The sequence below is a fragment of the Capra hircus genome, chromosome 16 (genome assembly GCF_001704415.2).
Source record: "Capra hircus breed San Clemente chromosome 16, ASM170441v1, whole genome shotgun sequence".
NCBI classification, from domain to species: Eukaryota; Metazoa; Chordata; class Mammalia; order Artiodactyla; family Bovidae; genus Capra; species Capra hircus.
Window position 1 is genome coordinate 24,658,909 of NC_030823.1, and position 27,101 is coordinate 24,686,009.

Here is a 27,101-nt window from a genome sequence, read left to right on the forward strand (position 1 = left end):
TTTAAGAATAAGATTTCATTAAATCAGAATTACAAAAGGTTTACATTCTTGTTCACAGCTAGATCATACTCTCCATTCTCTCGAGTTCTATAATGTGATGAACCTAATGATATCTAGACCATGACTTGTCACCATTAAGAGTAATCCACTAAGAATACCTTAAAAGTAAATTCTTCACCGTGAAACAAAAACGTTTTCTTAATACTAAAGTAAAAGGCCTTTGAAGGAAGACGTCTTCCAAAATTCATAATGAATATATAAGAAGTTTTTCAGGAAAAGGAAATTCCATCTCTACATCCTATTTAATATCAAAAATAGAAATTTTAGGAGGAAAACTCCAGTTATTTTTAACCATGTAAAATAGATTAAGTCACAAATACAGCTTTTGAGTATATTGATCTCTTCAGGACATGAAATAATGGTGAATAATAACCTCAGAATTTAATATTTTAATATAGATTATACCAGTTAGGAAGACAATGAAGTAGCAAAGGTACATTAAATCTATTTTAAAAATCAAATCTGGAGTCATTTTTTTCTTTACCTCTAAAGCCTTTTCTGGTGTTCATTTTATATTTCATATTATTGAAAAATCAGTAAATTGGAGAGAAACTCTAAGTGTGGCTTGAGTGGCCCCAAACCTGCCAATGCTGCTGCCTCCCAGAACCCTCTGTTTGTACCACTTCTTCAGCACGGTCAGGCAAGCTGCCAAATTGAGAGGCTGTGGGGGGCATCATTCCTCAGCGACACTAGGCTTGGCCAATCTTGAAAATTACATCTAATTCAGAACTCACCTGCAGCTAACTGTTTTCTTGACTTAGTTGCTAAAATCATCTTTTATGGAGCAGCGATATTTCAGCCCGAAAGTCTGCTCTAGTACTGGTTATTGTTCACTAGCTGATATTTTTCATTGAAAAGAATTTGTGGGATGTGGATATTCTGTCTACTGTGTCAATTCATTTTGTTATTCAAATCTGAATTACAAAGCTAAGCTAATCACTCTGTTCCATTTAAGCTTTTTGTTAATACTGATGAGAGGCACTTGTAGTTCATCTAAACCATACTATTGTGATCACCTTGATATCCATGTCTTATGGTCTACGAGAAAAGAGAACAATGTGTCAGTTTTGCTACACTTTAATGGTAGACTTTTAAGGGATTATTTTTAGGTCTTGTCAGCAACATCAAACAAAAGGTACTGAGTACTCCACAGGGTGCAGAGTGCTGCCAAGCACCTCAGAGAATGTACACGGCACAGAGAAAACGCGGTTCTTGCCCCTTGAGGAGCTTACACGCTGGGTAGGGGTGGGGGTGGGCTGACAACTCACAGTCTGTGTAAGAGCTGCACGAACACCACAGTAATTTATTAAGGCAAATTCGTCACCCCCTCAAGATGATTGTGGGTGGGATGATTTTGGAATTAATCTAATGAAGATGAGAAGCAAGACAATTTTGTTGAGAATTCTTCCATCTATTATAGTAAAGAGAACTGACTCAACAGACGACTGAAAGTGGAGACGAGGTCTCCTGAAGTGTAACAGCTGGAACTGAATTATGGTTACTTATTTTAAAAAGCAAACATACTGGATGGTATGACTAGGCTTGTTACACTAGTTAAAAAATAGGCCAAGTACTGGCACTGCATTTTGCTCATTCTAGTGTTGGTCATTTAAAATAGTGAATATTAAATATGTGGGCTCCACATCTAACCCACAGAAAACCCACCCCAAATCTTCATGTTCTGTGTATCAAATATCCACCGTGTATGTACTATGAAAGTTTTACTTAGGCCCCATTATTAAGTCAAAAGAATGTAAATAGTCAAATTATAATAAGCTAATGACCTGCATATTTCCATATGGATGAATGTCAATATATCTAAATAGGAAATAAATGGCAATCCTATCTACCTATATAAAAAAAAAATAGAATATCTCCAGATTTGCATACTCATCACTATAGAAGAGGTATGCAGGTTTTAAGGTTTCACAATCAGTTGTCAGAAAAACAGCAGTTATTCCTGCAGTATCTCATTATCATCTGACTCAAATTATTTTTAGATTACACGATTTAGAAGACATTATAAACCCACCAAGAATTTGTAATTATTCTGAGATGGTTTCATTAACCCTAGAATCACTATCAGAAAGAATAACAATGTGATGTAGGAAAAAAGCTAATCAACGTGACTAAAAATATGCTCACTTTCAGAAGAACAATCTGGTCATCTGGAAAAATTCCAGCTACAACCTGCGAACACTCCCATGTGGGAGACTGGCCAAGGCACACAATTTCTGGGCAGGAAAACCATGAGATCAGGGTGAATGGAGGCTGTCTCTTGAGGAGCAGCCTATAAGCTTCCAGACTGACCTTGGGCAGCAGAACTGGCCCCATTTCCTCTAGCAGCCTCATGCTCTTCTCCCCACATCAACCCGAAGTCTGACATTAACTTGGAAAGCTAAAGAGCATACTGGAGCAGAAGTGGACAGGTGTGTAAACTCTAGCACGTTCTTATTGCTGTTTTACGTTAGAAGATGAGCACATCCCACCCACCACAGTGTTGTTCCAGAAAGTTGGGCAGGAGTAGTGGTAAGTTAGAAAAGAGACTATTAATTGCACAATTAATAGGAAAGTGAAAACGTTTCAAGATCTACAATAAGCCTGTATCCAGAGAGTCTGTTATGTCAGTGATGCTGGACTTTGAATTCTGTGCTACAGCTTGTAATGGACTCACTCTGGCCTGCCGGCCTGGGTCCAGGTTGCTTCCTGCCTGTTGATGGGTACGTATGCTACACAGAGCAGTGATGGATTCTATGGAGTGGTGAGATTCACAGAAGTTCCAGGATACTCATGTCAGGATCATTCCTTGTGCAAAGTTTGATGCAGATGAAGATAAAGTGGTTTCTTGGTCAATAACTGCAATTTCTTTCTTTTAAAGTCAGTGGGTTTCTTGTATCTGTAACCACAACAGAAAAACCGTTGATAAGCAATTGATTCCAGGGTCACATACTAAGACGAGATACTAGCCACCATTCATTAGTACTCATTCTGTATGTGCATCACTTACAGTTCTATTACAATTGGCCCAGGTTTAATTTCATCCATCTCCATGAAAGCAAAACACTTGGTGCTGGTAAACCTTTTTTTAGGCTTGTAGTGTTTGAATTCAAAAAAAATAGCTGCACCTAAGGAATTAAAGCAAAACACATTAGCCACAGACAGCCCATTCTAGTGTCTCAATAAATTTTCTCTGCTCACCAGAGGCCAGTGAACAAGCAACAACTGTCATAAAGGGTCACAGCAAAGTAACCTTTGTCAAACTGATGCCTCTCTGATGATACGGCTGACTGTGTCACCCCCAAACTCTTCTGTACCTAAAGGAAGGGCATGTGTCTGTACGATCCAACTATACAAAGTAGAGCAAAACTTGAGCCAGACTGACTCAAGAATGTAAATAAGTTTATCCACAGATAGAATTAGAAAATATTAAGAATAGAAAACACTAAATACTACAAAAAAGAACACAGAAGATACTTGTTCAGTATGAACATTACTCATAGAAACTCATTAAGTAGAAAAGGCACATTAAAAGAGCTCATCAAAAAAATCCAAACTTAGTTTCTCCCCACCCAAATTAAAGACTCAAAAAATTCAGTATCTGGGGTGTTTTTAAGTTTGAACAACATAAATCATGTGCTGGTTCCGTTTTTAAACGTTAACTACTTCCTAATACACTTTTCAGTGTCCAAAGCCCTGTTTTGTTTTTCCTGGAATAACAAGTCCTTCTGTAAACACAGCACTTTGCAAGATGCTTAGAAAGCAGACTTATTCCCACCCCTCTCCCTAAAAAACACACACACACAATGAGCAAGTGGTGATGAAACAGTTTTTCTCTCCCCAAAGTCCTACAGATAAGCTCTTTCCACCTCCCTACAGAAAAACGCTGCTGCTGCTGCTGCTGCTAAGCCACTTAAGTCGTGTCCGACTCTGTGTGACCCCATAGACGGCAGCCCACCAGGCTCCCCCATCCCTGGGATTCTCCAGGCAAGAACACTGGAGTGGGTTGCCATTTCCTTCTCCAATGCATGAAAATGAAAGTGAAGTCGCTCAGTCGCGTCCTACTCTGCGATCCCATGGACGGTAGCCTACCAGGCTCCTCCATCCATGGGATTTTCCAGGCAAGAGTACTGGAGTGGGGTGCCATTGCCTTCTCCTACAGAAAAACGCTGAAAACAGAACAATAAGTTGCCTCACCCACACAGCCAAAAACAATTAATCTCTAACGAAGGCAAGGAAAGAGACAGAAGGATGCCGGGCTCTCATTCTTAACAGGCTCCTTACTAACACGGCCTTAACCAGGGTGGTGCTGGGTCTTGCTTTGCTTTTATAGACAACCAACATACATCTAACACTTTCATGGATGACAAAACTACCAACTGACTACAAGTTTCACAATGTTCAGAAATGTGTGTGCAGTTCTTGTGCCTGGGTCCAAATGAAGCATTCCGCATGTCGAGGAAGGAAAGAAAAACCTAACGCTTAGGAGGCAAAGGGATGTGATCGAGAGGAAGATGGGCTTGCTTATTTATTAGCTGTACCACGTGGCTCATGGGATCTCAGTTCCCTGACAAGGGACTGAAATCCAGGCTCCAGCAGTAGAAAGTGCCAAGTCCTAACACCTGGATCACCAGGGAACTCCCAAGGCGGGCATATTTAGCATCTACTATCAACACACAAGGATTACAGCTGTTAGGTTACCAGTGACCTTCTGTCCCCAGGTGCATGACCCTGCCACGTCCACAAAACAGTAGTTTCTCTTCTCCCTTCCACGGCAATAATAGAGGCATTTTATTATTAAAAATCCTCAGATTTCTAAGATAGCAGATCACACTTCTTCAGCTATGGACCTATCTCCTTGTCCCTGTGATTGTGTCTGAGGTCTGAATAAATGCAAAAGTAAAGTCACATTTGGAAACATTGAAGTCCACATATGATACCATCATTAAAAGAATTCATTATTCATCTGCATCATCTCTAGATAATATATTTCCTGCATTTCTGGTATGCACAGCTCTACACTTCATGGCATTTATAAGTAAGAGCAAGATGTAAAACGAGAATAGCCTATAGGAAGAATAACTGAAATGCTTATCAACATGAAGTATGCTCACTAGCATTAGTTTCAGTTAAAACGACAGCACTGTACACAACAGATTCAAAGTCGGAGAAGAGGAAGAGTCAAATTCTGAATACAGTTCTACTTTTAGCATCACAAACCTTTGGTTAACTTTTCAACATGCTTCTGGAGCTCAATGTCCACATTAAAATGAACATACGTATCTTCTTTTCTTGAAGCCACAGGAGTATCTTGCACAGGAGTTAAATCTATGCCATTCAGATCTAGAGAGGAAACAAAGTTTCTGCTCAGAGCCCTCAAACACACAGACTTAAAAACTGCAAAGGAACCACAATGGGCTGTTTCCTGAAGAGGCGAGAGCTAAGAGGAGATTCTCAGGCTGACAGAAACCCGTGTCTGGGGTGAGCAGGTACCTGAAGGTGACTGGTTGCTGAGGTCATGTGGAGGGTGCAAAGCAGAGAGGGTGGGAGACCCCATGGGTGGAGAAGGAAGCCTCCTTACAGATCATGGAATTGGATCCTCTGGCTAAGAGATGTCTTCTGGGGGAGCAGGCCAGTGTATTTTTGTGATGTACATTTGGGGATGTACTACACCACAATGGTGCCCCTATCCGGCTTCCCAACCTTGCCCAGGTGCATGGCATGGAAAGGCCTGTAAATTGAACATTAGCAGCATTACCCTGCTGTATTCATGTCAGAGGACCGAACAGTGGACACGATAGCTGCCAAGGAAACCTTGCCAGGAATGAACACTTCTTATGTCTATTACTTATATCCTGATGCTATATGCTACAACATAAGCTGATTTCCAATAACCAGATGGCACATGATGTAGGGTAGATGGCTGTAATTTCTAGAGCCAGTTTAATGAAATCCAACACAGACTCATTTAATGATCACTCAACTGTTTATGTATTATCAACAGACCCATCTTAGGGACCTTCAAACAAGAGAGTATGTTTGATTACTTTAGTTCCTGAAGATATTTACATAAAACACGTTTCAGTTCAACCATATGCAAAGGTAATATAATATCTACATTTCATTACTTTTTAAAAAATTTTTTACAAGTGTTCATTCCTGAGAGAGAGATGCAGTTTTATGAATGGCCTATCAAATAACCTAGTGTATAAATACTCTGCAGTAGACGGGTAGATCTGAGAGCTCACAGAACCAGAGGCTAAAGCATCCCAGCATCAGTGCTGAGGATCATGGTGTTTTCATGTCAAAATTCTTCTTTGTTGCCAAAAACCTTTTTTCGCTTACTTGGTACTAATGAACCCATGGGTCTCAATGTTTCTATGATTGGTAAGCATTCCCTCTAGTTAATTTTAGTCCACATCTGTTTATCTTAAACTGTAGGTTTATTAACTGTAGATTGGATTAACTGAGCAGTTATTTCTGAATAACAGTATGACAGTTTCATTCCCAGTCACCCAATAATTATTTTTAAAAGACTGTTGAGTGCCTTACAAGTAAAGTGCTGTATAAAAAGCTTAGCAATGACAAAAGAATTCAACCATTGCAGTTTCCCTCTTAAACCACCAATCAAAAAAGTTGTTTTCAAGGAGTAAACAGTTTGCCACCTTGAACAGTACAAAAAAACAAATCCTAGGAGTAATCATGCTTAATAATGACAGTGACATAGTTAAGAATTAAAAAGTATATCACTTGTCTAATGTCCTGCAGGATATATTCAGGGAGTAGAGTTTATGTGTATGTCCTGTTTCCCTATCTCCACTCATGATTCACTGAAGGCCGATTCTCATCCACCTCTGCAGAGCTCTCCTGTGTACAAACCTCTGCTGGACAGAAATGAGAGGGCCTGAAGCAGAGGCACAGGAAAACAGAGAGCACTGGGCTTTGCAAAGAAAACCACACATCCTTGGAAAGTGGGGGACCTTTCTTTAACCTGTTTCCTGAAGGATGTATCTACTATAGAAGACAGTGTGTCTGTGTAGTCAGCACCCCTGATGGAATTTGGACAAATAAAAAGACACACACCGAGAAAAAACCAAAAGCAACTGTGAGTATAAGTTATGGATAGGAAAATATTTTCTGTAAATCTCTGAGAAATGTTTGGAAAAGGAATGATGACCACATCTTCCCAGGATTTTGCCTCACTATTAAATGAACTTAAATGAACTGTCACAGACAAAGCCCCCTCACGAACCCCCCAAAAGTCCCAAATGAGAAGCAACACTTTAAAATTCACCAGACAGAAGATAGGTAGTTACTGACCTTTTACACTAACTGTGATATAGGGATCAATGCACTGCCCAGCATCTTTCAGGCCAATTTTCTCAATCCTGATAGTGAGTAACGTCATTCCTGGTTCTGATGGCAACCTTGGTAATAAAGTACCTGGCAACAGAGAAACAGCAATAAAAATGAGTTCCACCAATAATTCCAGGGTAAACATTTTTAACAACATAGAGAAAATATTGCTTTGCTCTTAATTGGCTTAGTAACTAGGCAGGCATTATTCTGGTTACCAAAACTCCCAAATACTTGATGTTATTCTTTTCAGACAAATTCTTAATTATTCATAAAATATATCTATACTTCCATACTCCATATTTAACATGAGGGCATAAATTACTAACTCAAGTTTGTTAAAAATTCCACTCCAGAAAGCTGAATTACAAATTACCATGTAATTAATAATGTATGTAATATATTCATACAGTATTTACACTTCACATTTATTCCTATGTATATAATATATCCTGTATTTCAATGTGAAGCGGTAGAACAAAGACAGAAAAAGCTTTTTAAACATTTGTTACCTTTTCCTAAAGCTTGAAAAATATCAGAATCAATCAACAAGTCATTTACTATTAATGGAGGAAGTAACTTATAACTTAATATTTATACATTTAATTGAATAACTTGACAGTCTCATTTCCCACTGCTTTCTTCATCCTATTCTTTATGATCTATTCTGTCAGAAATCAGTCCTGCTGAGAATGTTACATAAAACCACAAGAGCAACTGTATGTTCGAAATCTTTTCTATAAATTGATTAAAGTTTTTAACGCTAAAAAACCACCCAAAATCACATAAGAGCATTCCCCCCAGAGAAAACAATATGAAGAAAGAAATCACCTGTACAGTTTGTTCATTTATTCCAAATAACTGACAGGCAACAAATGCAAACAAAAGTTGATTTTAATATGTATACAGTACCAAAAATTATACAACCTAACAACCTAGATAGTATATTCAAAAGCAGAGACATTACTTTGCCGACTAAGGTCCGCCTAGTCAAGGCTATGGTTTTTCCTGTGGTCATGTATGGATGTGAGAGTTGGACTGTGAAGAAGGCTGAGTGCCAAAGAATTGATGCTTTTGAACTGTGGTGTTGGAGAAGACTCTTGAGAGTCCCTTGGACTGCAAGGAGATCCAACCAGTCCATTCTGAAGGAGATCAACCCTGGGATTTCTTTGGAAGGAATGATGCTAAAGCTGAAGATCCAGTACTTTGGCCACCTCATGCGAAGAGTTGACTCATTGGAAAAGACTCTGATGCTGGGAGGGATTGGGGGCAGGAGGACAAGGGGACGACAGAGGATGAGATGGCTGGATGGCATCACGGACTCGACGGACGCAAGTCTGAGTGAACTCCGGGAGTTGGTGATGGACAGGGAGGCCTGGCGTGCTGCGATTCATGGGGTGGCGAAGAGTCGGACACGACTGAGCAACTGAGCTGAACTGAACTGAACTGAACATTTATAAAGGACATTAGCTGACATTCTTCACATTTCTATCCAACAATGTGTTGTCCTGCTTTTATTTTTTTAAAGATTAAACCATCATTCCTTTATTTATTTTTGGCTGTGCTGGGTCTTCTTTGCTGCATGCTGGCTTTCTCTAGTTGTGGCCTTCTCACTCCAGTGGCTTCTCTTGTTGCAAAGCACAGGCTCCAGGGTGTGTGGGCTGTGGAAGTTGTGGTGCATGGGCTTAGGTGCTCCATGGCATGGGGGATCGTCCCAGACCAGGGATCTGACACGTGTCCTCTGCACTGCCAGGCGGACTCGTAACCACTGGACCACCTGGGAAGGCCTATCCTACCGTTAATGATTAAGTATTTGAAGTACATGAATCAATCAACTTACCACATTCAGACTACATTTAGTGACTGCAAACATGCCTGAGGGAATTTTAGAGGGCAACGAAAATGTTCTCAAATTGGATCAAACAGATAGATGCACAATATTATAGATTTATCAAGTCACTGAACTATACACTTACAATGAGGGAATTTTATGACATGAAAATTACTATAGAAATCCAAGAGTCTTACCTGGTGATACTTGGTTAAAGAAAATTTTGGCTAATGAAAAGGCAGAAAGATAAAAGCAAAAAACAAAAATAGGACATTCACACCAGTATTTAATACCATTTCATAAGTAACATTAACTTTCTTATGTGGAATATTTTGCCATATTTCAACATACTTTCAATATTCACAGGCTTTCTTTTTTTTTTTCCCCTACAGGCTTTCTTACACTAAAGATAAAAGGTCTTTATTGCACCCACTTAACCATTCTTTAAAAAATTTTTAAATTGTGAATCTAACACATATTCAGAAAAACAAATAAAACGAGTGCACAGCTTAATGAAAAGCTGGAAAGCAAGCATCCATGTAACCACCACTGAGGTCAAAAACTATAAGCATGACCTCAGGAGCTCCCTTCTCTCCCCATCGAATGCTCTTTTGAATTCCTCCTCACCACCCTTTAAAATCACTACTAAAAAGCATCCCTGTATAATTATGTTTTGCCTGCTTTTGAACTTTAGATTTATCAAACTGTTGTCAGTAACTGTAATTTGTTCAGTTTTATAACTGTATAGTATATAGGTTGTATAAACATACCACAGTTTTTGTATCCATTCTTCTGTTGATATGCATTTGAGATGCTTCAAGTTTTTGGAAACTGTTAATAGTGCTGCTGCTATAAACATTCTTGGACACATGTTCCGCTCCACATAAGCACACATTTCCAAAGGGAGGAATTACTGAGTCGCGTGGTGTAGTATCTCCATGTCTGCTATGTGATTACAAACTATTTTCCAAAATGGGTATGCCAATTTCTGCTCCTAGTAGAATTCCCATTGTTCCACATCCTCACTAATGCTTGGAGCTGTCAGATTCTTCTTTTTAGCCAATTCAGGTGTGGAGAAACACCAATTTAGGGTTTTTTTTCACATTTTTTAGCTGGAGTACAATCGCTTTACAATGTTGTGTTGGTTTCTGCCGAACAACAACATGAATCAGCCATAATTATATATTTATCCCCTCCTCTCTGAGCTTCCCATGGCCCCACCCCTGGGTCATCACAGAGCCGCAGACTTGGCTCGCTGTGTAATACAGCAGAGTCCTACCAGCTATCTACCTTACATGTGACAGTATTTACATATATGTCAATGTTACTTTCTCAATGTGTCCCCAAACTAGTTTTAATTATATTTTTCCAATGATTAATGAGGTTGAGCACCTTTCCATTTAAAAATAAGCATTTGGATTTACCTTTTTCTGAAGTGTCTGCTCAATTAGTTTCCCCACTTTACTATTGAAATCTTCACCTTTCTCTTACTGAGTCTCTAATATTGTGACATAAGCATTTTGTTGGATATTTTAATTTACATAATTTTCCAATGGCTTTCCTTTTTAAGAAAAAAACCTTTATATTGAACGGTAATATATTCAGGAAAGATAGATATTCCCAGCGTCCTAGGAGCCTGATCTGTGCCCCCAACACATACCCAGATCACTCTTTCTCCCAAAGAGACAACAGCTAGTCTCGACTTTTAACACCAATATCAGTCCTGCATGTTTAGGATGCCTTTTCTCTGTTTATTCTAAATGCTAATGTACTCAAATCTCTCAGCCTCTAAATTCATTTATAGTCAGTGCTTTCTGTGTCCTATTCAAGAAATCTTTCCCCCTCCAAGGTCATGAAGGTATTCTTATGTTTGCCATTCACATTTAATTATATAATCCAGGTAGAATTCACTTTTTACTATGGCATGTGGTAGGAGGCCAATCTCATTCGATTTCACATCGACACTCAATTGTCCCAGCACTACTTATTTAACAGACTGTCATCTTACCCATGGATCTGCATTGACAATAAGTGGGTCGGTTTCCAGGGCCCCCCATTCTTTCACTGGACTGTTTATCTTTGCATCACTACCACGAGTGTCTTGATTACTATAATTTTACAAAAGTCTCAACATTTAGTAAATCAAATTCTCCCGCCTTGACATTATTCTTCAAGTCTTAACTACTTTCAGCCCTTTGCATGTCCATGTAAATTATAACAAGAGCTGTCAACTTCTTTAAAACAAAAAAAAAGCAAACAACAAAAACACTGTTAGGACTGTGGTGAAGTTCAGCTCAATTTTAGAAATAGTCACATCTTTACAAATTGCTTCTTCCAACCCATGAACTGGAATATCTCTCTCCATTGATTTAAGGCTTAATTTATCTCAGTAAATTTTAACTGTTTTCTTCATATGGGTTTTATACTTCTCTTGTTGATTTATTAAACTATGTTATTTTCTGATATTATTATAAATGTCAAAATATTTCATTTTCTTATTTATAAACAATAAATGCTAGAGAGGGTGTGGAGGAAAGGGAAACCTCTAGCACTGTTGGTGGGAATGTAAACTGATACAGCCACTGTACAGAACAGTATGGAGATTCCTTAAAAAACCAGAAATAGAGCTATTATATGACCCAACTATCCCACCACTAGGCATATATCCTAAGAAAATCATAACTGAAAGAGACACATGTACCCCAGGGTTCACTGCAGCACTATTTACAACAGCTAGGACATGGAAGCAATCTAGATGTCCACTGACAGATAAATGGATAAAGAAGTTGTGGTACATACATACAAAAGAATATTACTCAGCTATAAAAAGAATGCATTTGAGTCAGTCGTAATGAGGTGGATGAACCTAGAGCCTATTATACAGAGTGAAGTAAGTCAGAAAGAAAAATGAATATTGTATATTAATGCATAAATATGGAATCTAGAAAGATGGTACTGATGAAGCTATTTGGAGGGCAGCAATGTAGGGGCTTCCCTGCTAGCTTGGAGGGTAAAGCGTTTGCCTACAATGCGGGAGACCCGGGTTCGATCCCTGGGTAAGGAAAATCCACTGGAGAAGGAAATGGCAACCCACTCCAGTATTCATGCCTGGAAAAACCCATGAACCGAGGAGCCTGGTGGGCTACAGTCCATGGGGTTGCAAAGACTCGGACACAACTGAGCCACTTCTCTTTCTCTAATGGAGACACAGACGTAGAGAACAGACTTACGGACACGGTGGGGGAAGGAGAGGGTGGGGCGAGTGGAGAGAGTAGCAGGGAAACATGTATATTACCAGATATAAAACAGCCAGTGGAAATTTGCTATATGATGCAGAGCTCAACTCCTATGCTCTGTGACAACCTAGAAGGTTGGGATGGGGTGAGAGATGGGAGGAGGTTCAAGAGGGAAGAGATGTATGTATACCTATGACAGATTCATGTTAATGTATGGCAGAAACCAACACATTACTGTAAAGCAATTATCCTCCAATTAAAAATAAATTTAAAATATATCTCATTTTCTAAACAACTGTTGCTTGCCTATAGAGATAAAATCCTTTTTTTGGTACATAATTTTCAAAAATCAAGCTATGATTGACATACAATATATTAGTTTCAGGTACACAATGTAATGATTTAATATTTGTATATTGCAAAATGATCACAATAAGCGTACAGAATCTGTTCTTATGTACAGATTTTATATACAGGGACTCTGTTATTATTTCTCTGATAAACTCTGTTATTATTTCTATTATCTATGCAAAAGGTGCTTTTGTATGTTCTACATACATATTCATAAAACCTACAAATAATTTTTATCTTTATTTCTGTTTTTGGTCCTAGTGCACTGGCTAAGACTTCTGGAATGTTGATGGAAAGAGGATATAGTGGACACATTTTCTAGTGCACTGGCTAAGACTTCTGGAATGTTGATGGAAAGAGGATATAGTGGACACATTTTGTTCTTGATCTAAAAAGGAATGCTAAAGTACGATTTTGGCTCAAAGCATCCAGCAAAGTGTTCTGTTTTCAGCCTGCTAGAATTTTTAAAAATCGAGAGACTTAGAGGAATTTTTAAAATAATTTTTATTTATTAGTATTTTTAGTTTTGGCTGTGCTGGGTCTTCACTGCTGTGCAGGCTGCTCTCTAGTTGTGGCGTGAGGGCTTCTCACTGTGGTGGCTTCTCTTGTTCTGGAGCACAGGCTCTAGAGTATACGGGCTTCAGCAGTTGTGGTTCCCAGGCTCTAGACAACAGGCTCAATATTGTGACGCATGGGCATGTGGGATCCTCCTGGGCCATGGACTGAACCCATCTCTCCTGTACTGGGAGGCAGATTCTCTACCACTAAGCCACCAGGGAAGTCCAAGAAGAGATTTATTCAGAAAATTATGATATATTCCTCCTTATTCTGCCAATGTGAATTGCCTTGATATACTTTACTTTTCCTGAAGTGAGATTGCTGGACCTGAGAATAAATGTATATTTCTGTTGTTATTGTTAATTAATCCTGAACTCCCCTTCAAAGGGACTGTATTATTTTGTACTTCCACCAGCAGTGGATGAGAATCTGTCAGCCTCAGTTAAAGTAGTTCTAGAGTATCTCTCACATGTTTAAGAGCTACTGGTACATCTCTGTATGTCTGTATGTGTGTGTGTACTGTCTGGTCATGTTTTTTGCTCAAACTTTTAATATGCCTGTGGTCTTTGTTGAGGCAACTCAAAATTTTTACTTCTATATTAAGGATGGTAGGCCCTTGTCTTTTTCACTTTGATTATGGCTTTTTTTTAATTATTTTTTGACAGTCAAAAGTGGTTTCTTATCCAATATCCAAAGTCAATGATAGATTTTCTTTGAGAACTATTAACTATGAGAACTAACAGAACTATAAGTTCTATTGAAAACTATGTTTCTCCCAGTTCAGTTCAGTTGTGTCTGACACTTTGAGACCCTATAGACTGCAGCATGCCATCACCAACTCCCAGAGCTTGTTCAAACTCACGTCCATCAAGTTGGTGATGCCATCCAACCACCTCATCCTCTGTCATCCCCGTCTCATCCTGCCTTCGATCTTTCCCAGCATCAGGGTCTTTTCTAATAAGTCAATTCTTCGCATCAGGTGGCCAAAGTATTGGAGCCGCAGCTTCAGTCCTTCCAATTGAATATTCAGGAGTGAGTTCCTCTAGGATGGACTGGTTTGATCTCCTTGCAGTCCAAGGGACTCTCAAGAGTCTTCTCCAACACCACAGTTCAAAACCATCAATTCTTCCACACTCAGCTTTCTTTATGGTCCAACTCTCACATCCATACATGACTAGGGGAAAAACCATAGCTTTGACTATACGGACCTTTGTTGGCAAAGTAATGTCTCTGCTTTTGAATATGCTGTCTAGGTTTGTCATAGATTTTCTTCCAAGGAGCAAGTGTCTTTTAATTTTATGGCTGCAGTCACCATGTTTTTCCTAACTGAACATTAAAACTAGTTTTACCTTTGGATGAATTAGTTTCATAATCTATAATCATCTAGCTCTTTTAGTTGAAGTGAGTCAATGGGATGACGTTTCTTTCCTTGTTACCAGCAAACTTCTGCCTCAGACCACATTAAAATCTAACTAGAAAATATATTTCTAACAATGCAATACAAAGGCAGTGATTTCAAGTTGAAAGATAATTAATTTATTCAGCTTAATTATTCTATAATTCAAGGTAGGGTGAAAACACTCCATCACATGAAGATTGAGTTTTACCCTCTTTGTTGTTGTTTAGTCGCTAAGTCATGTCCAACTCTTTTGCAAGCCCATTACCCTCTTTATACCTTATTAAAGACTATCTGCAAGTTGATAATTGAAGATTACAAATGATATAGAAAGGTAACTATTCAAGCTATTTCATGATAGTTTCCAAGATGCTCTCTCCCTGTATCACTAACTACTACACACTCTGAGTCTCAGTTCCAGCTAGATTACCTGTGCTGATATCCCTTAGCCTTTTTTGTTCATCCATAATTTTTAAGAAAAAATTCTTAAAGAGATGGGATACCCAGATCACCTTACCTGTCTCCTGAGAAACCTGTATGTGGGTCAAGAAGCAACATTTAGAACCAGACATGGAACAGCTGTCTGGTTCAGAATTGGGAAAGGAGTGTAACAAGGCTGCTGTATATTGTCATCCTGCTTATTTAACTTATATGCAAAGTACATCATGCAAAATGCTAGGCTAGATGAAACACAAGGTGGAATGAAGATTCCTGGGAGAAATATCAATAACCTCAGATATGCAGCTAACACCACCATTATGTCAGAAAGTGAAAAGGAACTGAGGAGTCTCTTGATGAAAGTGAAAGAGCAGAGTGAATAAGCTGGCTTAAAAATCAACATTCAAAAAACGAAGATCATGGCAAGCAGTCCCATCACTTCATGACAAACAGATGGGGCAACAATGGAAACAGTGACAGACTTTATTTTCTTGGGCTCCAAAATCACTGTGGATGGTGACGGTAGCCATGAAATTAAAAGGCGCTTGCTCCTTGGAAGAAAAGCTATGACAAACCTAGAGAGTGTACTAAAAAGCAGAGATGTCACTTGGCTGACAAAGGTCTGTATAGTCAAAGCTATGGTTTTCCCAGTAGTCATGTAGATATGGGAGTTGGGTCATAAAGAAGGCTGAGTGCTGAAGAATCAATGCTTTTTAATTACAGTGCTTGAGAAGACTCTTGAGAGTCCCTTGGACTGCAAGGAGATCAAACCAGTCAATCCTAAAGGAAATCAACCCTGAGTATTCATTGGAAGGACTGATGATGAAGCTGAAGCTCTAATACTTTGTCCACCTGATGTGAAGAGCCAACTCACTGGAAAAGACCCTGATGCCGGGAAAGACTGAAGGCAAGAGAATAAGAGGGCAGCACGGTCCTTTGACTCATGGGGTCACAAAGAGTCAGACATGACTGAGCAACTCAACAACAACATCTCTAACCATAATTATGTACTGTCAGCTTTGTCTTATTGACTGCATATTAAGCAACTTGAAAGACAAATCTGGATAATGGTTCATTATTCAATTATGTGGCATTAGTAATATATAAATCTTTTTAAAATTAATTTTGAATTTCACAGCTCTAAAGATTATATTATGTTCTAGTAGACAAATGGCTAGACAATATATATATATTATATATATATAGGTAGATGCACTGTCTTACATGACATGGGCATGAAAGAAGATAAAATAATAGTATAATACCACACCAGCTACAGCTCCTGGGTTACATGAGAAAGGCAGCATGTTTGTGTACCAAAAGTAAAACCATATGATAATTAGACATCAAAGCACTATGTTAAAAGATTTGTAAATGTAAAACTGAAATAGTCAACTATATAACGTAATATGAGAACAAGTAATTACACTCATAAAACGAAGACTATAATCAGGATAAGAAATGATCATACATGATCTGGTATAAACTAAGCTTTTCCAACCAGAACTAAATAATTTGCTCTTAGTTCTAGGTCAAGGATCAAAAATAACAAATGTTCTTCTATGTGGAAGCGCTGCATATATAACAAATAGTCAACACTTACAGAACACTTACTATGTACCAGGCACTGTTCTAATTCTTTATATGTATCAACTAATTTAATCCACATAAGAACTCCATGACATAGGTGTTAATGTCAATCCCATTTACTTAGAGGTGAAACTGAGACCCAGAAAAGTTAAGTAACCTGTTCTTTATTACACAGTAGTCTGGTCCTAGAGTACATGTTTTTAACCACCTTGTCTCATTTGCCATTTTTGTAATTTAATTGTCCATAAAGCCAATAAAGGCTAAAAAAGAGGGGCTTTCCTGGTACTCATCAGGTAAAGAATCCACCTGCAATGCAGAAGACCTTGGTTCAACTCCTGGGTCAGGAAGATACCCTGGAGAAGGGACAGGGTACCCACTCCAGTATTCTTGGGTTTCCCTGGTAGTTCATATTGTAAAGAATTCACCTTCAGTGCAGAAGACCTGGGTTTGATCCCTGGGTTGGGAAGACCCCCTAGAGGAGGGCACGGCAACCCACTCCAGTATTCTTGCCTGGAGAATCCCCATGGACAGAGGAGCCTGAGGGCTACAGTCCATGGGGTCGCAAAGAGTCAGACAGGAGCAACTAAGCACAGCACAGCCTAAAAGGTACTGCGGGATAGTCTCTACCTTACGATTGTTAACGTAAGCTCTTTGCCATGTACATGTTTACAGGCTCTTAGGATTAGGATATGCACATCTTTGGGGGGCCATTACTTCCATCTCACACTTTTCAATACAGAAAACTCTGTGTGCTACAGCTAACTGTCCAAAGCAGGATTTCTCAACCAGGATTCTGGAGAATGCTAGGGACGTGCTGGTGGTGTGGCTTGGCAGCTCCATAAAAGACAGTGATCAAGGGTAAGCACCATCTAAACTTCGTGCACTTAGCAACATAGGTTCACGGAGATGGTCGGAGACTGGGCCATCTGTATAGCAACTTTATTCCAGGTCTCTGAGCCTCATGTGGTGGTGGGCAGTAAGATCATGTTCCTTGGGCTAGATCCATTTTTAGCTCTTTATGCGAGAAAGGGGCAGCCTTTGGCCGCTGGTAAGCTCCACTCTGCAAGGAGGACGGCAGCCTGATGATGTCAGTGTCTTCTGGTTGACCCCAACCTCCACCTGCAGCAAACATGTCCTACTGCTTTCAAAGAAAAGTAGAGGGAATTATTTGATTCAGTGTGGCTTCTGAAGAAGAGCTATGAGTTAGAAGAACAGGATCCAAGCTGAAGCCTACAGATAATTCTGGTTAGGTAACAAGAGTGAATCATAAGCTCCAGGGTTATTTTATTGCACTAGAGCCCCAAAGTCCATCTTGGTGATGAAAGCTATTTATCAGTAGTCTGTATTTGGACTGGTATTCCAAGTTGTCCTATTCCATTGTGCCTCAACTGTGGAAAATAATCTATGAATGCAGCTAAGGTGGTGGTTTAGTCGCTAAGCCACGTCCGACTCTTTGCGACCCAATGGACTGTAGACTGCCAGGCTCCTCTGTCCGTGGGATTCTCCAGGCAAGAATACTGAAGTGGGTTGCCATGCCCTCCTCCAGGGGATCTTTCTGACCCAGGGATCAAACTCACATCTCTTATGTCTCCTGAGTTGGCAAGCGGATTCTTTACCACTAGTACCACCTGTGAAGCGCAAGATTCAGAATAATAAGCTGACATTGATGACATTTCACGTGATCCTGAAGGTTTTGTGATAAACTTCTCTACTGAGTCTCCAGGTTTAGTCAATCAATGTCATGTAGCATTTGTGAGTTCTATAAAAGGTGGTGAAAGTCAAGAAAACTGCTACAAAGGCCTCAAACAAGTCAAGGTCAAATGGATTCAATGTCTAGTCTTCATCTGTCTCTGAAGAACTTTTCTGAGGCGTCCATCAACAGTTGGCCCCCGCTCCTGTAGGAGAACATCCTGACATGTCACAGCTCACGGCTTTCTTCCCAGAGAGATGCTGCTGTCAAAACTGCTGTAGATGAAATGTAAAGTAGTTGTGGCTGCTGCTGCTGCTGCTGCTGCTAAGCCACTTCAGTAGCATCCAACTCTGTGCGACCCCACAGACAGCAGCCCATCAGGCTCCCCCGTCCCTGGGATTCTCCAGACAAGAATACTGGAATGGGTTGCCATTTCCTTCTCCAATGCATGAAAGTGAAAAATGAAAGTGAAGTCCCTTAGTTGTACCCGTCTTAGTGGCCCCATGCACTGCAGCCTATCAGGCTCCTCCGTCCATGGGATTTTCCAGGCAAGAGTACTGGAGTGGGGTGCCATTGTATCACAATAATAGCCAAGTTTATTAAACAAAGACAAATTGTACCCAGAATTAAACAAACAAAAAATGGGTGAAAATGTCTGATCTAATAGCTCTTGGCTAACTGTATTATAGCCTCTGTACGGGGGTGGGGCTGTGGCAGTGTGCCAGGCATCGAATCCCCAGACTACTGGTGCAGTGTCCAGCAATGGGTAACGTTTCCCGCCTGCAGTTGGCACCAGGAGAAGTGGCGCAGCAGCTGTGGCCCCTCATTCCACACCTACCACTGCTCTATCTCAAGGGAAAATGATAACACAGCAGATCCTGGCATGAGGAGGAGCTCCTCACATGGAGTGGTTCTCTGTGAGGGGCCAAGACACTCTGGACAAGAAAGATTATGGAGAACCAGACTAGGAATAGACTGCCTGCCCAGGGACCAGGAGTCTGTGTGGTTAACTCCACAGAAGAAAACAAAGGTTACAAGGAAACTGAAGTCAGTGAAACTCCCTAAGATCCTGTCCTCATATGATTTTTCCTTCTGGCCTAAAACAGAAAATGGCATGATGGTCTTTGCTCCAAAAAAGTAGTACATCATCACCTAGACAAGAATGCTAAAGAGGCAATGCCTTTTTAGACAATTACTGTTGTATTACATCTTTTGAAAAACAAGGTGATTTCAATGTGCTTATTGAGTTCATCTTACTTGCTTGACATTTTATGTCTTATTGTACAGATGTTCCCACAGGCATTGGTCTACAGTGAGAGGTGAACTGGTCCTTATTTTGCCTTGGTGATCTGGAAATTAAATACCACTAGCAAAAAGTAGATTAAATTTTTATCCACTCTTAGAGCAGACTTCAATGAAGTGTTCAAAATGTAGACTGAGCAATATCATATATTTATGTGATAACACATTTAATCTGTTTTCTTTGCTTTAGATTTATCAGACTTGTAACTAAACTCACATATCTAGTACTACTGACAGATTCTCTGTCATCCAGTTTTTTAAGTGCACATTTCTTCATGCTGCTAAAGTGTAATTTTAAAAAGGACATATATAATAATATTTTGCATTTAAGTAGCATTTTTTCTTTCAAGAAAAAATTATTTAGTTATTTGAGGATAATCTTAAACACAATTTAAGGTAACAATACTGATCAAACAGGCCACAATATTTGGCAGATAGGTAACACATTAAATGTGTCTTCAAATTCTGGCTATAGATAATCTTTACAACTGATATTAGATATAGATTTAAAAAGTTATGGAGAGGCCACTTAATTGTTTTTGAAATGCTAAATTTAGGTTAGAGGTAGAAATTGTGGTAAAATATTAAAATACATACACAATTTCTTTTAGCTAGTAATTTATCGTTTAGCAGTTGAGGAACATAGGTTCCTTTAAGCTTTCAAGGAAAAGGGTTTCCCCTGTTGGCTCAATGGATAGGAATTCGCCTGCCAATGCAGGGGATACAGGTTCAGTCCCTGATCCATGAAGATCCCACATGCTGTGGAGCAACTAAGCCCCGCACCACAGCTACTGAGCCTGTGCTCTAGAGCCCAGGAGCTACAACTACTCAACCCAGGTGCCAGAGTCTGTGCTCAACCACAAGAGAAGCCGCTGAAATAAGAAGAAGCCTGTACACGGCAACTAGAGAGTAGCCCTCACTCTCCAGAACTAGAGAACAGCCCACCATGCACAGCCAAAAATAAATAAATAATTTACCAAAAAAAAAGAAAAGAAAAGAAAAACAGTTTGAAAAATCATAAGATGTCTGTTCATTTTTAAAACTGCTTTAAAATTCTGGGGGAAAAAATCCTTAATGGCCATTATCATTTAAATAGTAAATTAAAATCATACCTGCCTGAAGTTGCTCACGTACATTAAGAGTGTATCAACTGTCACTATACCTAATTTTGGAAAAAAAATTATGTAATAAACACACATCTACAAAGTCTGGAAGGAGCCAGTGGGCATGTGCTTCATGTTAGAAATGCTAGTTTAAAAAGGGCAATCCATCATTCCCTACAGGAAGCAAGGAAGAGTTCCTCACAGGTGTCTGAGTCAAAAGGCTGAACTGGAGAGTACTTTTAAGAAAGAGTAAGCTAGATGTTGCTGGGTGCTTTGAAGATGAGGACTGCAAAATGTAATCTACTTAACAGACATCTCATATGACTTAGTCTTTGCAAAACTCTAAAGAAAACCCTTTAGTTTCAAGTGACAGGATTCTTGCATTTAAAAGAAAAAAAAAAAAAGCTGTAAAAGGAAATCTTGAAACGTTTCCCAACCTGCTTAAGCTTGAAAGTGAGAAAAAATATTAATATCAGTAAGTCTCAAGTCTTATTAAAAACTAGCCTTGAGAACCAGAGAACAAAATCAAAGAGTATTTTCTTTTGCTTTATATACAAGTAAGGGCGTCTCAGGTGGTGCTGGTGGTAAAGAACCCACCTGACAATACAGGAGACAGAAGAGACATGGGTTCAATCTTTGGGTATGGAAGACCCCCCTGGAGGGGCGCAGGGCAACCCTCTCCAGTATTCTTGCCTGGAGAATCCCATGGACAGAGGAGCCTGGCAGGCTACAGCCCACGGGGCTGCATAGAGTTGGATACGACTGAAGAGACACATAAACAAATAAATGCCTGAGTGAGGAACATTTTCTCTGATTCTTCTCTCCAATTTGAGAACTTGAGACTCTGGGAGAAGAAAAAGAACTTAGAGAGCTCTGACCTAACCATACTCTTAAGATGATATTCACCACTGTGCCCCGAGGCACGCTCTGGATTTCTATGAAAGAAGGATGCCCTGATATTCACAAGAAAGCAATGAACACTTTGCTGCAATCTGCAACTTCTTATATGTGTGAGCAAGAAAAACCTCATTTCAGCTAAAAATGAAATCCATGTTTGCTTCTCTCGAGTTCAACTCAGAACTGAGTATTTGTACAGCAAAAACCATGCACAGGTTTCACATTGAAGAGGTAAATTTCATTATTTTCAGCTTCAAAAATAAACATGTTTTATGTATGATTAAGTCCAAGAGCTAAAGGAACTAACACATTTGTGAAAATTTTGAAACTAAGCCTATATTTGAGTTTAATCATGTCATTCAGTAAGAAAGTGTTTTTTTTTAATCTTGAAAATTTTGTCATCTATTCATATTTCTTGGGTTTATGATTTTAATAGCTTTATATTCATACTGGTAAATTTTCAGGCCAATAAAACAGGTTGTACATTTACATCCTTGATTTAAAATCTACCAAGCCTATCTTTCAAACCTAAAGGAAATCAGTCCTGAATATTCATTGGAAGGACTGATGCTGAAGCTGAAGCTGAAATTCCAATACTCTGGCCACCTGATGTGAAGAACTAAATCATTGGAAAAGACCCTGATGCTGGGAAAGATTGAAGGCGGGAGGAGAAGGGGATGACAGAGGATGAAAGAGTTGGATGGCATCACCGACTCGATGGACGTGAGCTTGAGCAAGCTCCGGGAGTTGGTGATGGACAGGGAAGCCTGGCGTGCTGCCATCCATGGGGTCACAAAGAGTTGGACATAACTGAGTGATTGAACTGAAGCCTACCTTTAGAAAAATTAAACCCTATTTTGGCTCAAGCCAATTATTTAACAAAAATTTATGTTTTCCATATGAATTTTTAAATTTTTGAAAAGGAAAGAGATTAATATTAAAAAGAAAGATAATACCTACCCCCTACTCCCCACCTACCCCAATCAAAGGTTGGTTAAAAAGTCACTTTCCATTTGAAATGAGAAAAAACTATTCTGGGTCACAAATCTACATACCATTCCTTATTCCTCTTTAGCCTCACAGCAGTGTTGGTTAACACAACTGTATACATTTATCAACAAGCATAAATTGCACACTAAAAAGGGTGAATTCTGTATATATAAATAGAATCTCATAGACTCGACTTTTTAAACAAATCACAAGAAACTTATAATTCAATAAATTATATACAAACAAAGATAATAAAAAAAAGAGAAAAATCACAACAATTTCTAGAACCATCTTGCCACCAAAATGCAGACACAGCCCGGGCATCACTGAAATCTTGGATTCTCTCAGTGTAACAGGGAAAAGAAAATGTTTCCTGCTTTCCAGTTAAGTAAAAAGTTAAATGCCACCTTGCTAGGTCCATGAATATTACTTTACAAGTTATTTTTTAATGACACTTATGGCTCAGATGATAAAAAAGCTGCCTGCAATGTGGGAGACCCAGGTTCAATCCCTGGGTCAGGAAGATCCCCTGGAGAAGTGAATTGCTACCCACTCCAGTATTCCTGCTTGGAGAATTCCATGGACAGAGGCTACAAGCCATGGGGTCACAAGGAGTCGGACACTACTGGGCAACTGACACTAACACACAGGCCCAGAACAATAATAATCCCAAACTAAATACAGTTAATTAAACTACATGTACTTTTTTGAAAAAGAAATTCAAAGACTAGAAGGATTCAGCAAGCTTTCTCTACCTTTAAAATGAATTATCACAATACTATTATCAAAATACAAAAATCTATTAAGTTTAGGTTTAATCTTACATAGCAAATGGATTTAATTTATGGTAAAAGTTTCTTCCAACTCAGCAATCTGAAACCCATAAAAATCTTGATCTGTCTGTATAACAAATATGTGGACAACCAAATCAGATAGAAATTTATAGTAGTGGAAGCTTTAGCAATTACAATACATGGGTTGAAAACAGAATTACAACTGTTTAGTTAAGTAAAACAGCAAGAAAATTTCTCTCACAATCTCAGCAATTTTGACATTTTCTACATATGTAACAAAAGCAAGAAAAATACATCTCTCTTCATAAAGTAAGGTATATTAGGAATAATGCCCTTATACACTGAAAGACACATTATTAACAATAATAGCTACCATCGACAGTCATTTTCCCAGTAATCCTATACTGTAGTATTGTTACCTCCATTGAAAGGTGATGATGATGAAAATAACCACCTCACTAATATTCAGCATATGACAGGGACTGGGCTAAAAGCTTCATAGGCAGTACCTTATTTAATCTTCACAGGAACCTTTTGAGGTAGGCATGATTATCAACTCATTTTATGAATGAAAGAGACACTGAAGTTCAGACTGGCTTAAGAACAGGTGCATCGGGACTTCTCTGGTGGGCTAGTGTTTAAGCCTCCTCTGTCCCAGTGCGGGGTCGGGTAGGGGGGCAGGTGTGATCCCTGGTCAGGGAACTAGACTCCATATGCCACAACCAAGAGTTCACAAGGCAAAACCAAGAGTTTGCATGCCACAGCTAAAGATCCTGCATGCTGCAACTACGACCCTACACAGCCAAATAAACAAATAATAAAAATGAAATGAAAAAAAAAGAAACAGAATAGGTGCAACTAGTAATGTTCTAAGATTAGACTCAAGCCCAGTGTCTGTTGGTTTGAACCTATATACCCCATAACGCCTCCACCCCAAGGGGCATAATAAACACTGAAATATTACTATTATTCTTATGTTACTTTATTGCACTTCACAGATATTGTATTTTTTACAAACTGAACATTTGTGGTAACCCTGTGTCAAGCAACCCTGTGCTTCCCTGGTGGCTCAGGCGGTAAAGCATCTGTCTACAATGTGGGAAACCAGGGTTCAACCCCTGGGTCGGGAAGATCCCCTGGAGAAGGAAATGGCAATCCACTCCAGTACTATTGCCTGGAAAATCCCATGGACAGAGGAGCCTGGTAGGCTACAGTCCATGGGGTCGCAAAGAGTCGGACACGACTGAGCACACTTTCTTTCTTTCTTTTCTGTCTCATGCAAGTCTACTGGTGCCATTTTTCTAACAGCATTTGTTCACCTCCTGGCTCGGTGTCACATTTTGATAATTCTTGCAATATTTCATACTTTTTCATTACTTTTATATTTTTCACAGTGACTGATGACCTGTGATCTCGGATGTTACTATTGTTAATTGCAGATGTAGTGGAAATAACAAGAGAACTAGAATAAGATGTGGACCCTGAAGATGTGACTGGATTGTTCCAATTTCCCAAAACTTGAACAGATGAGGAACTGCTTTGTATAGATGAACAAAGAAAGTGTTTTCTCAAGATGGAATCTACTCCTGGTAAGGATGCCATGAAGACTATTAAAATGACAACAAAAAATTTAGAATGTTATGCAGAGCTAGTGGATAAACAGTGGCAAGACTAGAGAATTGACTCTGATTTTGAAAGAAGTTCTACGATGGGTGAAATGCTATTAAACAGCACTGCATGCAACAGAGAAACTGTGAAAGAAGAGTCAATCTAGGTGGCAAACTTCACTGCTGTCTTAGTTTAAGTTGTCACAGCTGCTCCAACCTTCAGCAACCAGCACCCTGATGTCAGCAGCCATCAACGCAAGACCCTCTAACAGCAAGATTATGACTAGCTAAAGCCTCAGATGATGGTTAGCATTTTTTAGCAATAAAGCATTTTTTATAGCACAGGGAACTACAGTCAATATCTTGTAATACCCTATAATGGAAAATAATCTGAAAAATAATATACGTGCATCACCTTGCTGTGTACTTGAAGCACTGTAAATCAACTATACTTCAATAAAAATATATATATAATGAAATACAAAAATTTTTTTAGACATAATGCTTATCACACACTTAACAGACTACTGTATGTGTAACTTTTACACGCACTGGAAAACCAAAAAATTCGTGTGACTCACTTTCTTGTAATACTCACTTTATTGTCATCTGGAACTAAACCTGTAGTATTACCAAGGTCTGCCTGTACTTTTGCTACCAAGAAAGTTATCAGGATAACACATAAGTTGTATCTAGCTGTATTTTAAAGCTTTTGGAGTCTATTCTAAAATACATCACAATATATCTGCATATTACACTAAAGTGAACTAACTGACCAGAAATGAAAACTGTGTGCTGTATAAGAACAGAACAGAAAGAAATTTATCCAGCGCGCCTGCTTAGGTTACTGACAGGCAGGGAAGATCAGCTGTAAATAAAAAGCCTCACCATTATTTGCTTTCTTTAAAACAGACTGGAAGAAAAAGGCATTTGCTCAGTAGCCATTCTCCCTGGGTCCAGTTTTAACGACCAAATTTGATAGTGAACCGAAAAAGAGTCAACACAGCAGGTCTGAGATGGTCACTCTTAGAAAGGCCTGACTACAAGGGCAGCCCCTGACTAGCATCTGGGAATCTGGATGTTGGGAGGGTTGCTACTACCCCTGATAAGAATGGTCACTGTGCCTACATTCTTTTTACAAACAATATGGTTTATGCTGAATTATCTGCTTTCCTTCTGAGTCTGGAATTTTGGTCAGTGCTAGGCAGAAGGTGTCTACGTGACGGCTCTGGGCATAGAGTCTCTTATGTGCTTCCCACTTCAAGGGACACTTCACGTGTGTCATTAGAATTTGCCACTAGAGGAATCAAGTACAAGCTGTGTGGCTCCACTGGGAGAGGACTCCTGGAGGCTTGTACCTGGTTTCCTCTGGACTTGGCTCACATACATTTCCCTTGGCTGATTTTGTGCCTGTAATTCTTTTTCTGGGATAAAGCACAGCGGTGAGTTACAGCAACATGCTGAGTGAGTCCCCCTAGTGAACTTGGAACCTGAGGGTGCTCTTTGGGATGCCAACACAGATAGTAAAATAATTCCAGGCTATACCTATAAAAGTTACTGCCCATAACATGACCATAAGGTTTTGCCTAAAATGGACATGCACCCTGGAGAGGTTTTACTCCCATTAGCAAATACGAAAGTAAGTTCCAAAAACTTTGACTGTGAATTAAGCCATGGATATTTTCAACAACTGATACTTACCGGGAACTCTGGCAGGAAAGGAATCAGGAGATCCTGCTCCAGCACCACCCTCTTCTTCATCTTCTTCAAATTCCAAATTTTCTTCTTCACCAGGTGCTAAAATTCTTCTACATGCAAAAGGACAGAAAAAACAGTGAGCTACAAAACCAAATATACAAGAGAAGCCGAATAGCTACTTATTTCCCAGGTAAAATGTGATATAAA

At 39.3% G+C, this 27,101-nt stretch overlaps 1 protein-coding gene across 1 annotated transcript in view; it reads right to left on the reverse strand.

Moving 5' to 3' along the window:
- The window catches only part of AIDA (axin interactor, dorsalization associated), a 48,647-nt gene continuing 22,667 nt past the window's right edge, over positions 1,122-27,101 (reverse strand). Inside the window, exons 6-10 of the mRNA XM_018060188.1 lie at positions 26,898-27,004; positions 7,378-7,500; positions 5,278-5,400; positions 3,068-3,185; positions 1,122-2,956 (exon numbers count right to left, since the gene is read on the reverse strand). Of these exons, the coding sequence (XP_017915677.1) occupies positions 2,860-2,956; positions 3,068-3,185; positions 5,278-5,400; positions 7,378-7,500; positions 26,898-27,004 (568 nt within the window). The 3' untranslated portion in view covers positions 1,122-2,859. The remainder of the gene's footprint in view (positions 2,957-3,067; positions 3,186-5,277; positions 5,401-7,377; positions 7,501-26,897; positions 27,005-27,101) is intronic.